Source organism: Theobroma cacao, chromosome 4, assembly GCF_000208745.1.
Source record: "Theobroma cacao cultivar B97-61/B2 chromosome 4, Criollo_cocoa_genome_V2, whole genome shotgun sequence".
Taxonomy (NCBI): domain Eukaryota; kingdom Viridiplantae; phylum Streptophyta; class Magnoliopsida; order Malvales; family Malvaceae; genus Theobroma; species Theobroma cacao.
The window spans coordinates 23,749,424-23,764,784 of record NC_030853.1 but is presented as its reverse complement, the minus strand read 5'-3'; the positions used below and the strand labels follow the sequence as shown (position 1 = coordinate 23,764,784).

At 30.6% G+C, this 15,361-nt stretch overlaps 1 protein-coding gene across 1 annotated transcript; it reads left to right on the top strand.

Moving 5' to 3' along the window:
* Positions 5,296-11,386, top strand: LOC18602344 (stearoyl-[acyl-carrier-protein] 9-desaturase, chloroplastic). The gene is made up of 3 exons (XM_018120023.1): positions 5,296-5,549; positions 9,425-9,929; positions 10,400-11,386. The coding sequence occupies exons 1-3, from the start codon at positions 5,425-5,427 to the stop codon at positions 10,958-10,960; spliced, it is 1,191 nt and encodes a 396-aa protein (XP_017975512.1). The 5' UTR covers positions 5,296-5,424; the 3' UTR covers positions 10,961-11,386.

The following is a 15,361-nucleotide window of genomic DNA, read 5'->3' as shown; positions in this document are numbered from 1 at the left end:
ATATCTTATCATGTAGTTTCATAAAATTAACAAATTTATTTTTTTTATAATTTTTTTAATGTTACAAAATTAAATTTTAATGTATGATTCAATAAAGTTTTAAAAAAATGTACAAAATTAATCAAAAGAAAACATACTTAAACTTTTAAATATTATAAACTTCAATATGTATGTATTTGCTTTTACTAATATCTATTTTTTTATAAAAGATTAATAAAATTTATAAAAAGTATAAAATATTTTTAAAAAATTAAATAAAATAATACTATTACCAATAGAATTTTTCAACGGAATATTTCATTAGAAAATTTTCGTTGGTAATAACCTTTTCCAATGAAAATTTTTGTTGAAAACTTTACCGGTCTTTAAATTTTTTGAATCATTTAACTTTCTAATGGATTTCCAACGGAAAATTTTTCGTTGGAAAATTCCAACGAAAAATCCGTTGGAAATTTCGTTGAAAAAAATGGTGGTTGAAATTTTTTCCCCCCAAAAAAAAATTTACCTATAGATTTCCAACGAAAAAATTCCGTTGAAAAATTTTCGTCGGAAATCCGTCGAAAAATTTTAACAAAATTTTTTCCATCAGAAAAAACCTGTTTTTTTTTGTAGTGGATGACATAATATTTAAAAAAACTCTAAACTACTTTAAGATAATTTAAATAAGTTATATATTTTTATTATATTTAATCAAGTCTTGTATTTTTATTTTGAGTTAAATACGTTCTTATATTTTTATTTTTTCGTCAAATAAGTTTTTATAATTAATAATTGACTTAATTAAAATATCAGTTGTCATTGTATGTTGTATACTATTAACGTGTATATTAATATATCATAATTAATGATGACGTGACATGCTAATTTGGCATGATAATATGATCATGTCACATCTTTCATCATTTACATCAATGCTATGTGGAGAGAAAATGATAAGTGACATTTTAATTAATGATAATTAATCAATTATTAATCATAAGAGCTTATTTGATATGAACGTAATAAAAAATAAATATTTATTTGAATTTTTTTAAATAATTTAACTTTTATAAATATTTAATTAAGGGTTAATTTAACTTCTACAAGAATGATGACAAAGTTGATCACCTGATGCAAAACAATAACATGGAATACAAATTTGGAGACCTGTTAATATTTAATGGTTGGATGATCAAGAATGCATTATTTATGTTGGTAACTAAAATGTTATGCTTTAAAAATTAAATAATTTAAAATAAAAAATGTTGAATCCTTTAATGACGAAATAAGTAGTTTATTAAATGATACAATAAAGGTGAATCCGTACTTAAAAGTACCTAACATGACGGTTTGGTGGTTTATATACCTAACATTCTGCTCTATATTGACAGATAATTACATTGTCTTTTATATTAGGTATATATAACTATCATCTTAACTAATGTCTTTTTAAGTCTTAATCATACTTAATTATTGACGTTATGTGTTTATTAAATTATAAACATCTGTTAACTGGACCTTTATTGTAACACCCTTAATTTTAATAAATGTTGTTGATGGTTATGTTAATTGCTTCTTTTATTTTTGAATTCCCACTATGATATATCAATGCATTTTGTCATGTATCAATACTTTTGAACTTTCATGTAAGGTTTTGGTTATTTCGTTGAAAATGTATTGATACTTTTGAAGCAACAAGCATTCTGTTGAAAATCTATCTATATATTTAATAAATATATCGATGCTTTTGAGATAGTAATTATTCTATTATATTTCTATCGATACATTAGAAAATGTATAGATGGATTAAGTTTGACTTTTTGAAATTTAATTTTTCTGAAGATCACATATCAATAGATTTTAAAATCTATTGATACTTTTCAGATGTATCGATACATAAAGAACATATATCGATAGATTTGGATTAGAATATACTTTTTCAAGTCTTTTTTCATTGGTTTTCTTCTCAAACTTATTTGAAAGTATTAGGATATGTTTAGACTTGATATTCCAAGACTAAATGAATTTTGGTAATTTTTTTTGTCAATTCAAAACCTGAGATCAATTTGAACGTTATAGAGCTAACACTTATTTTTCTTATTTGTTTTTTAAAGTAAAAAAGAAAACATGAAAAGATCATCTAGATGAAAAAACAAACTTATTTTTTCGATACATGATACTTAAAAAAGTTCATGAATTACTCAAGAAAATTTAAATAAATTTTTATTCTTTTGTTACGTTAAGTCATATTCTTATATTTTTATTTTATAACTAATAATTGATTAATTGTTGTTAGTTGCAACACCACTTGTCATTTTTATATTATGTAATATTAACGTGATATATTATTATATCATAATAAATGATGATGTGACATATTAACATAATCTTGTGACATTTTTCATTTTTTACATCAACATCACATGGGAATAAAACGACAAATAGTGTTGTGACTAACGTCAATTAATAAATTGTTAGTTGTAAGAACTTCTTTAGTTCAAAATATAAATGTAAGAGTTTGATAGTAGGTAATTGAAGAATAATAATTTTATTTAAAATTTTATAAATAATTTAGTGTAATTTTAAGCACTAAAGTATTTTATTATATATAACACATACTAAGTTTTTATATATTATTTATGTGTTTTTATATATATGTCTCAAATATATAAAAACGAAAACTTTTATTTTTTTTCATTTTCATTACTGTCGTATGACCAAATTTATTTTGGGTCCTCTTCGTTATGTGGAAAAATTGGTTTCACATTGCATATTCACATTGTATATTCAAATGTGACAATCTTAACTCAATTAATAAAAAGGATTTCTGACGTTAATTTACATGATCTTTTCTAATAAAAAAACAATTGATTTGAAATAAGTGCTAGAGGACTCAATTGATTATAATAAAAAAATAAGGACGTAAATGAAAATTTATTAAGTATAATGACTTATTTACAGTGCCTAATTATCTTCCTACGTACTAAAATTAATGGCTTTGGATCTCAGGGCCAAGCCCTTAAAATGCAAATGGGTATTCAATTCTAATATCTAGACACCTGCTTTCGGCAAAGGTTTCATGCATTAATTATTAACCAAATACTTAAATGTTTTATTTGCCCCTCATTTAAAATGAAAACGAGTGGACTATATTGTTAATGATTTAACTCTCTTTGTCAATGAAATTCATTAAATTTTGCCATGTGTTATTAATATATATGTCTCAAATATATATATATATATTATATATAATAATATATATCAATTAGTAAAAAGGATTACTCGTATTAATTTACATGATCTTTTCTAATAAAAAAAGTAATTGACTTAAAATAAGTGCTAGAAGACTCAATTAATTAGAATAAAAAGTATAATGACTTATTTTTTTGCTATGGTTAGATTCTTGACACCGCTTAATTATACTAAACATCAACGGCTTTGGATCTCCAGGACCAGGCCCTTAAAATACCAAATGGGTATTCAATTCTAATATATGGACATTGGCTTTTGACAAAGGTTTCATGTATTAATTACTAAACCAATTACTTAAATGTTTTATTTAATTTGTGTTTGCTCCTTATTTTTCTTATTTGTTTTTGAAAGAAAAAAAGAAAACATGAAAAAATCGTTTAGACGAAAAACAAATTTCTATTTTCGAGACATAATATTTTAAAAAGTTTATAAATTATTTAAAAAAATTTAAATAATTTGTATTCTTTTATTACGTTAAGTCATATTATTGTATTTTTATTTTATAATTAACAATTAATTAATATATTGTTAATCAAAATACTTTTTGTCATTTTTATATTATGTGTATGTTGACATATCATAATAAATGATCACGTTACATGTTGACATAATCGCATCACATTTTTAATTTTTCACATCAATATCACGTTAGCTTTATGTGGACATGATATGACAAGTAATGTTTTGACTAATGCTAATTAATAAATTGTTAGTTATAAGAATTTATTTTGTAAAAAATAAAATGTAAGAATTCGATAGTCCGTAATAAAAGAATACTGATTTTATTTAAATTTTTAAAAATATTTTAGAGTAATTTTAAGCATTAAAGTATTTTATTATATATAACAGATACTAAGTTTTTATGTATACTTTATGTATTCTTGTGTACTTATAATTTAATTTTTTACCTTTTATTTTTATTTTATAACAAGCTCTCAAGTATGTAAAAAAATAAAAACAAATAATTACTATTAGGGTGCAAAAGACATCCAAAACTTAAAAGGTAAAATGCCTAGACACCTTTAAATTTTAATCAAAATTATATAAAAATTTATTGGTTTGAGAAATAGACACGCTATTTTAAAAGCTTTAACACCATAAACAGAAAAGATAAAAAAACTAAAATATCCTTTATTTTTCATTTTTTTTCTTAAAAGAACTTTACTTCCAAGCCAAATTCGGTCGGGTTTGGCACATCGCGCTCCCTCTCTAGCTGCACTTCCTGGGGGAATGCCATTGTCACATTACCGTGAGGGAGCGTGGCCAAATCTGCGTTCCCTAAGGCAGCATTATTGCTGCACTCCCCTGAGGGGGCGCGGCCAAATCTGCATTCCCTAGGCGAGCGTCGTTGATGCACTCCCTTGAGGGAGGGCGATGCGTCAAATATGATTTGGAAATAAAAATTTTTTAAGGAAAAAATTTTAAAAATAAAAATTAAAGATATTTTAATTTTTTGTTTTTTTATTAACAGGGTTAAGGTTTTTAAAACAGAGTATCTATTTCTCAAATCAATAAATTTTTGTATAATTTTGATCAAAATTTTAAAATATCAAAATATTTAACCTAAACTTAATCGTTAAGATACAACTTAATAGAGATTCAAAGCTGAAATTCCCTGCTATCTCATAAACTTTCTTTAAAAAAATTATTTATTTATGTATAGAAGAACAAATTATTATCCTTTCATGGAGGAATTGCAAGCATACGTTGTAGAGTGATGGGGACGTCTATGCAATGAAAGAGTGGTCCAATTTTGCCTGATTCGAATTGGTATATCAGTACCATTCTACTTCACTTTCAGCCAAAAAAAAGTAATAAACACAAATAAAAAGCTTTTTCGAGACAAATTTTGACAGTTATAGAATTTCATTTAGATGAAATATTTCATAATATTTATCGAATTTGTTGTTCCTATGTCGTAATTTCACGAAATAAAAATTCAATAGGGAGGGTAGGAATGATGGGCAATCAGTAATTAAAAGGAAAGTTAGGGCTAAAGTGTTAAAGTGGATGCATTTGATATCCACTGAGTGGGCGCTCTATTTATTGTCCCTTTCTTTCGCAAAGTGTGTTTTTTCTCTTTTGTGGAGTAAAGTGAAGCTGCTGAAGCAGAAGCCCAAAGAGAATAGCCAGAGGGGTCTTAAGCACCAAATAAGCAGAGAAAAAAACCAGAACCAAGCAAACGCAGAACAAATGGCTCTGAAATTGAATCCCATCACTTCTCAATCTCAGAAACTTCCGTATTTTGCTCTTCCACCAATGGCCAGCCTCAGATCTCCCAAGTTTTTCATGGCCTCCACTCTTCGTTCTGGCTCCAAGTTAGTGCCTTTCTTTCTTTCCTTTTCTTTTTTAATTTTGTCTTTGTTAATTAGTCTAACATCATTATTTTCTTGTTAAAGCATGGATCTTGACTACTTTCCTTGAGTTTTAGTTGATTTTGGATCTGGGTCTTTGTTGTTTTTGCCAACATGGATTTCAAGAGCTCTCTTTTATGTGGTGATGTCTTATGATCTAAATGTTCTTAATGTTAAATGGCCTCTAATGTTGTTCCTTTCCATTTGGGTTTGTTAATTTTAATTTAGAAATCATTGAAATAAGGTCCATTTCGTATTCTAGGTTTTAGTACTTTTTAGCTCTTTATTATTATTACAGTTCAAAAAAAAAAAAGCTCATTGTTATTATTATCAATTGCTTCTCTATATCAAATTGTGCTTAATTAGGTGCAATGATAGGAATAGCACATTTCTTGTAGTAATTTTGGTCGCCTTTCTAGTAGTGAATATGTTCACCATCTTTCTTTTGATCTTTTTGTAATTTGATTTCATGTTGCTGGGTGGTCTGTATTTGCATTATTAAAATTGAGACATTGAGAACTTGATATAAGCCTTTCTTATGTGCTTCATTGAAATTCACGAGTGCTATTAATTTTGAGAGAGAAAAAGGTTCATGTATCGTATTTAACTTTCTTATGCTTTCTTTTCTTTTATTATTCTTGAGTGTATTAATCGTGATGTGAATTTCTTGTTTTTTACAATTGGTTTGACTGCAAGATAAGCATGGGGGTTTGATAGTGACAGGTTCCATTTGTTTAAAGCGTATTTGGGACGGTTTTCAAAGAAAGACGTACAATCAAAGCAACCTGGAAAACGTTTTCTTCCTTTTTTTTTAAATTTTTGACAGCTTTTTCTTCTAGTAGTTTCTTTCAAGTGAAGTTTGATTTGAAGAAAAGTCAAATATTTGGTTTTCCAGTTTCATGTCTTGTTTTTGTTTGAGAGGAATTAAAGAAACTAAAAATATCTAATTCCTGATAATCTTATTCTATTCAACTTCTTTTTATTGATTATCTGGTTTTTAATGCAATCTATGATGTTAAGGCTTACAGTGTTTTTCTTTTTGTCTCTTTCAATGGGTGGTATTGGGGCCTGTTAGGAGATTAATTTCTTTCTCAACTAACTTTGTCTAAAGGAATTTATTCTTTGGGTTTGCATTAATTGGATGCTATTTCTGTTGTGTAATACATTCTTCTTCGTTTCTTTTTTTAAAGCAATTTTATGCTTTGTCTAGGTAAACCTTATCTTCTTTATTAATTTTGGGGTAAATTTGTTATTTACGATTTCCTAATTTGTCTTTTTTGGATCATGGTCTTTCAAGCATTTTCTCCCACCTGTTGCATGTTTTTTACCTGTTGATATGATGGAGTCTTGAGTAGTTTAGCCAATATGTTGAAAGTTTTTATCCTTGATGTTGCTCCTGATGGGTTAGAAGCGTCTCATTTGCGCATATGTATCTGGGCCTCATCCCTTTTCATTCATACAAAAAACAAATTGTTCAAGGTTTTTGTGTCATGCATACCTGTTCCTGATTCATGATGTAATATGCTCTTGCTGATACTCAGGGTGATTTTTGGGGCTCCCATACCATGTGAGAATGTTTCCGTTATATGTCACTATGTCATTTGTTTCTGTATTTATGTTACCTCTTTTGTTTAATTTAATTTCCAATCTTATGAATACTTTACACAAAAGGATCTTACTGTTTTTGGGTCATGTTTCTGATCTAAGAACATTTTATTAGCTGATGTATTACTGTAATTTTGCCCTATTTTCTTTTCATTTATTTCAATGTACTTTGTTTCAACATGGTTGAATCTATGTCTTGAAAAGAATAATCAAGTTGGTGGAAGTAGTTCAGGTTCTCTAGACATACTGGCTGATGGGTAGTTTTCCTCTTTCTTTTAAGTAATTTCACGTTACTGTTTTTTGCACTATGGTTGAATCTATACCTTGAAAGAATATTCAAGTTGGTAGAGTAGTTTGGAATCTGTTGTCCTTACTCCTCAGTACTCTATTATTCTTGTTCCCTTTTTAAAAAAAAAAATCTGTCCTTTTAAACAGAATACATATGTTCCTCATGATTTCTCTTAGGAGTGGACTTTTTTACTTTTAAATGTTGTCGTTTGTTAACATTTTAATTAACTGATTTTGAAGTACTTTTTCTTCATATTTGATCTTTAAATCTCCTTATAATCTTTTTACCTTTCTCAAAGAGTATAAATACTCAACTTGGTTAACATAGTTTTGATACTTTGAACATTCTTCCTGTATCAGGTGAAGGATATTTGATTATTACCTTACTTGCAACCTTTAAGTCATGGCTATATGCATGTACTGGAAAAAGAATATTTAAAATAATTTTCCATGAGCATTTTTCCTGGTATTTGTTTTGTGCATTTCTGGGGGGTTATCCATGAACTGCCTCTTTGTAGTCTACTCTTGCCGTAGTTTTTGTATGGTTTGTGAGGTACTGATGTTTATGGACTTCTATCCATTTTCCCTTATTTGCATACGATTTTCCTCATGTTTGGTCTGAGTGTCTCTTTGGGTTCCATCATATGGTCTCAGCAATATGGTTTTTCTTGTGGTTGTTGAGAGTAGGTTGATAGCTATTTGTGTTCTTTCTGATAAATGGTAATGTAGTCAACCTACATTACTTTCCAAATGGTTCTTGCAATGTAAATTCTTATCATTTAATTAGTGGTCATATGGTCATAAGCTATGGGTTGTGCAGATAAAGCATTTTTTTTCTTTTTGAAAGGACAGAAGAAGCATTTAATAAGTTTGTACTTATACAAAAGCACTTAAAAACATGATTATTTACAATTTTTAAAAAATCAGATAAACAATTGGCAATTTTTAAGTTTGATACTTAACATTTCTTTTTTCATTTGATGTCTTGGATGCTGTCACTTATTTATGCTACTATAGAATGCCGATTCCCCTACTGGGTCTGCTCTATGTTTTTGCTACTTATAGCACTTTAAAGCCCTTTATTCTAACATCTTGGAATATATATATATGTATGTATGTATGTATGTATGTATGTATATAGTTGCAATTATTAAAAGTGCATTTGCACTTTGTTTTAAAAAGAAATGTAAAAAGAAACATGGGAGCCGATTACATGTACTTTGCAGAGAGGGACAAGGCCTTACAAGTAGTTTGTGCACTGCAAACAGTGAGGTTTCTGCAGTAACATGCTTGTACTTCATTGAACATCTCAAAGCAAAATATTTCTTAAATCTTTATCTGTCATGTACTGGCTGTGTTGAGTTACAGCTGGGACTAGTTTGAGCAAGTTAAAATGACAAACTAATCCTTTTCGCATTTCATAAGGTGATATTCACAGTGGCAGACCTTGTGCGAATAATGATTTGACCCCATTTCCTGAACTCTCATTTGATCTCCTACATGTTCCTTTCCTTATATTTGGTGCACCTCTAGCCTTAAAGGGCTTTGCTTCGGACACTAAATATTTTCGCACTAAATTGTGGCTTCTGGGATTTTAGAACTTGAGTTCTAATTTATGGCCCAGTAATTAATGACTCTATTTGATAATGTATTACTAGTTATGTTGAAACGTAGTCTGGTTTTGTAATCAGCAGCCTGGGGTATCTTACACAAAGTATATAAAGCTGCTATTTTTGGGCCAACATTTAAAGATGTTTCATAAATTGTTATTGCATATCCTTTTGGTCCCTGCTTTATTGTTTTCATGTGCTGGATATTCTGGAACATGCAGTAAAGAGATAAGATTTGTGCTTATGCAATTTATTGTTGCCTTTTAATCCTTACTTGCAGATCTGAACTGTGAGAATGTAATCCTTGCTTACATAGGATTTATTTACTTAATGCAGAGAGGTTGAGAATGTCAAAAAGCCTTTCATGCCTCCTCGGGAGGTGCATGTTCAGGTCACCCACTCCATGCCACCACAAAAGATTGAGATCTTTAAATCTTTGGAGAACTGGGCTGAGCAGAACATTTTAGTTCACCTCAAACCAGTTGAGAAATGTTGGCAACCCCAGGATTTTCTTCCAGATCCTGCTTCTGATGGATTTGATGAGCAAGTAAAAGAACTAAGGGAAAGGGCTAAGGAGATTCCAGATGATTACTTTGTTGTTTTGGTTGGTGATATGATCACAGAGGAAGCCCTTCCAACTTACCAAACAATGCTTAATACCTTAGATGGAGTTCTTGATGAAACGGGTGCTAGCCTCACCTCTTGGGCAATTTGGACGAGGGCATGGACAGCTGAAGAAAATAGGCATGGTGATCTACTTAATAAGTATCTCTACTTGTCTGGAAGAGTGGACATGAGACAAATTGAGAAGACAATCCAGTATTTGATTGGATCAGGAATGGTAAGATGCTTGCTACTCAATTTATTCACTCATTATAGTTTGATTTTGAACCTTTAAATGCACTTGACATTTATGACTTTATTAAATCCTTTGCAATTCTTTGAAGGACTGCATATCGGGGTCTCTTGGTGACAATTTATTAAGTTATTTTTTCTTTAGTCTTTTGGTGGTGTTTTCTTTGAGTGCGGAGGGGATGAGAAAATCCATGCACACAAAGTATAGGCTTCCTTTTCGTTTCTATTTATCTTCTATTTTGGAGTTACACCTTGTGAAAATGCATTCATCTTAACATTGCACTGTATCAATGCTGGAATTTCACTAAATTGTGTATATTATGACATTTAACTACTTTTCACCTCAAAATAAACATACAGGCTAGATGCCATTTTTAGAGTGGTACAATCCATCCAGTGAGCTCTTTTCCCCCCTATTGATCAATCTTTTTAAAGTCTCTTCTTCTGTATTTATAGGATCCCCGCACAGAAAACAGCCCTTATCTTGGATTCATCTACACATCATTCCAAGAAAGGGCAACTTTTATCTCCCATGGGAATACAGCCAGACTTGCCAAGGAGCATGGGGACTTTAAGTTGGCTCAAATATGTGGGACGATTGCCTCGGATGAAAGGCGCCATGAGACAGCTTATACTAAAATCGTGGAAAAGCTCTTTGAGATTGATCCTGATGGTACTGTCCTGGCCTTTGCTGACATGATGAGAAAGAAAATCTCGATGCCTGCCCACTTGATGTATGATGGCCGAGATGACAACCTTTTCGACCACTTCTCAGCTGTTGCACAAAGACTTGGGGTTTACACTGCCAAGGACTACGCTGATATTCTGGAGTTCCTGGTGGAGAGATGGAAGGTGAAGGAGCTGACTGGACTTTCAGCGGATGGGCGTAAAGCTCAAGATTATGTGTGTGGACTTCCTCCAAGAATCAGAAGGCTAGAGGAGAGGGCTCAAGGGAGGGCCAAGCAAGCACCCAGTATTCCGTTCAGTTGGATTTTTGATAGAGAAGTGAAGCTCTAGGTCTTAAAAAAGAAGAACCAATTTTTCTGTGTCACTGTGTGGCAAGTGTCTTCTCATTCAAGGAAAAACAGAGCTATAGAGAAACATGATCAAGCTGCAACTTCTCTTTAAATTCCATTTTTAATGTGGCATATGTAAGGGGAGGAATTGTTTGGGAGGTGTGTGGCTTCGGTTGGGGTGTAGATACAGTTGTTTCTGGGTGTGTGGTGTCATTGGATAATTGAGATAGGGGCTGCTGTAGCTTTTGATGTTGTGTTGTTTTAGATAGTCTCGTCCTCGCTCGAGTTTGTGTTGTTCCTTTTGGTTCTTTCTATAGTTTCCAGAGTCTAAGCAAATAATCTTCTTATGGCAATTTTGGTGATAATGATGGCAATACCCCATAGTTTGCAATAAGAAATTCCTTTTCAATACATTTCAGTGACTCAATATTTTTGTACATATTTTGTTTAAGATTGTTATAAGCTAATTTAATGGGGACTTCTGGGCTACAGTGACACTTTCGCTTAGGGGTGGTAATGGGTAATTCATATTTTTTTATGTTATTGGATCCGATTTAAGTCAAATTAAGACACTCTATAATTTGTAAGTTCGATTAAAATGCTGTATAATTGAGTTTAAATACTAAAATTATTTTATGGTATCATTAACTGAATTTGATTTTAGATAAAAGACTTTTGATATTAAATTTAAATTTTATGTATTATTGATCATTTATAAACTTTTTATAATTAATGAATTATTTATTAAAATTAATTGATTATTATAAGTATGATTTTAAATTTTAATTTACTAATTTAATTTTTATTAATAATATATAGGAAAATTAAATTTTATTAACAGATAGAAAGTAATTTAAAATTTTAATAAAAATATGTATAAAATTCGAATTAAAATATCCTGGCACTCTCTGTAGCAACAAGCAGCATCAGATTAGTAATGGAAAAATAACTTGGGTTGGAAAAGTTTTTTCAATTTAAAATATATTACAAAAAAATTTAATATTTTATGTTATTTATATAAACTATAGCAATCCAAAATATTTTTTTCTTCTATTATTTGCAACATGACATCATTAGGACATTTTTTTAGTCATTAATTTTCGATTTACCAATAAAAGATATTAAATTATATTGAATAATTTTATTAAAAAATATTTTTTTAATTTTAATAATATTAGAATAATTTAAATATTAATATTTTTAATTTGTTTAATATTTTAAGTTAAATATTAATATTAATCAATCCTACACTGCTTTGAGAGTATTGTTTTTTTTTAATTTTTCGTGTTTTACTCCGAAAACGTTTTTCTTTTAGACCCTAAAATTAAATCAAAACGCAGTACCAATCTCTTTCAAAAAATTAGAACCCATCTCAACAGGTGACAGACTTCTTTATGATGATCGTTTGACCCTTTCTATCATCATAAACAATACCATTTTTTTTTTTGCAGAATATTATTTATTCCATCACCAACACTCAAATTATCTACTTTGTTGATATTAAAAAGGCAATAAAAAGAAGATTAAAAATGTAGCGACTTGTTCGAGGCCACGATCAAAACGAAAATAAAATTTGATGGGCACGGAGAATCGCTTAATGCTATCGCCAACCTTCAATGCAAATGACGCCATTTTTATATACTTTGACGCCCCTGCTCTGCAAATTGGCTTCTTTCCTTGCCAAACTAAAACCTTTTAACAGAAAAAGCTTTCGCAAAATAAATAAGTAAAATAACGTACGATCCTACACAAAATATACCAATCTTGAAAAGAGAGGAGGAGAAAGGCGAAAGGGAGGAGCCCTGTGAAAAGATACAGACTGATGATGGTAAAGGGTCCTTTATATAGAGGTGGGAGGTGACCACCTAAAAATAAAAACCCTAACCCTAATAATCGGAGACTGAATTTTTAACATAAAATGACAGGACTGCCCTTGTATGGTTGGTTAGTGGCTTTGTTGGACTTGTACCTGGGTTCAGGTTAATGTGTAATCTTGGGCTGGGCTTGGGCTGTTTCAGATAGCAAACCTTTTCTGTGGTTTGGCTTTTCTGTGTTACGTTTCAAATACATTCATCATAAACATGCAAAGAAATTAAGGCATGAAGATAAGTCCTATCAATCAAATCCAAAAAAATAAATATATCAAGGAAGAAGGCAAGGAAAAGAAAAAAAGCTTAAGGCTTGAGAGATCTGAATCTGATATATGGAATTGTTCCTAAAATCTTGGCAGACATAAATTTGCTTTGGGTGTTTGCATTCCATTGTCATGTATGGTTTGAATCTGCATTTCCTGAAGCCATATTATTTGAGTATGCGTGCTTATATCAACAACAATGACCCTCAAATTTGTTTCTATCTTTTTTTCTTTCAAATGCTAGGGAGTAATTGAAAGATGGTATCAAAGGAGGGGAGTGGGACAAAAAAGAGCCTCACCGATCCTCAACTTGCCAAGGCATCATCACCAACTATCTTCTTTTCTCTTAACATAAGAAAGCAGTAAAGATTAATGAATTCTGTTCAACTGAAGGATAGTTTTAAAGGATGGACTCCACTGTAAGTACCTAACATAAAGGAGGGATTGGACCAAAAAATGCCTCACATAATCCTCAACTTTTCAACTCATGCTTGCCAAAGCCTCTGCAAGACAGCAGCTATATCCTTTCTCTTCACACACACAAGTGGTAGAATTCAAACTTTCAAATGGCTCTTAAACGATAGTTTTTACTGCCCATTGATCCTTTTAAGATCAAAATCGAGGCAAAATAATTTCCACCTTGTACAAAGGTGTGTTGATTATACATCTGAGATATTATTATTCTGCACAATAACTACCATGGTAATACTAACATCAACCACTAACACTGAGGGAAGACATTAATAGTAAGAAAATATTTGTAAAGACAGTCAAACATAATTCTGTAGGGCATACTTCTTTGTCAAAGCATAGTTTACCCAGCCAAAAGATGGATAAGCAGAAACCTTAGGAAACCTAACCGAAAGCAAAGTCCCCATATATAAGCAGCAGGTTATTTCCTGTCCCTCTAATTACAGGAGTGAAAAACAAATCTCAAGTCTGGAAATGTGAGAATTTCATGAAAATTGACCATTGCTTCCCCTTAAATGCTCATATTTAATAACAATGTCTTCGCCCCAGAATGTGAGTGAGAGCAGCCATGAGAAATTTATAAAAGAATGCATCATACATATACTAAAATCAGCCCAAATTCTACCCCACCTAATAAAAATAATGACACAAAATGTGAAGATATAGATATAGAAAACAAAGAATAATCAAATTATTTAAGTGCATATGATATAATTATCCAGCAGAAGTCAAAAGAATTTCATGAGAAAGAATGACCCCCTTACTTTGCAAGCTATTCCAAGTACCTGGTAATTAGCTTTCATGTTGTGTATAATGGCAGCTTCAATCAAATCAATATTTTTTGTTCCATCCTCAAATCAAACCAATTCACTATCTTCATACAAAGCTTAGATCATGTAAAAGGTAATGCCAGGGTATATTCTCATATAATTCGACAGTGTTTTTTTTTCCTTAACTTTGTAATTGCCATGAGACTCATTCTCTCCTTCTAGAAGGATAGGCAAATTCTGTCTTCTTTCTCCACCTGCTTGATCTTGTACATAAACAGACAAGCAATTCATCAAATAGAAAAAAAAAACTGTTTGCCAGTGCTCTAAATTCACCACTTAGGGAGAACATATGAAGAAAAGGGCAAATAAAGACCTCTTAAACCAACCAGAGATATTGGTACTAAGGCCACAAAAATAAATATGTCATGAAGATGAACTTCTAAATGTCAAATCTATAAAAACAAGTTCTAAATTATGAACTTTTACTGGAAAATTCCATATCATTTTCATCTACTGATGAGATATGTTTAAGGGAAGAGACAGTTACACACAACAGAAAATCAATGAACAAGCTCAAAACAATTCAGTTGTTTTGGGCCCATCTTCTAAGCTGGAAACGCAAGCTCTTGCAGTTTCAATTCAAGATGTTTACATCTTCTGCTATCAGAAATATTATTGTATTCATAGTAACACAGGCTATTTACACCTTCACCCCTCCCCGGCCACCCAAAGAAATAGACTTTTTCCTCCTATATGTTGAACCTTCACCCCCGATTCCTACAACAGATGGTATCTTAGCAACAAAAACTGTAAAAACCTTACAACAATATGATAATATAGCTCTTTATGGATGCCAAGATAAAATTCTCCATCAAACTTCCGAATTCTGGTGCGAATATGGTTGGATGAGGTTGAATGGACTTTCATGCTAAAAATTCCATGTACAGCATACCCAAGGACAAAAAATAAAAAAAGGTATCATCATATTGGTGACAGGCAAAACCTCTTATCAAATAGGTTCCTCACT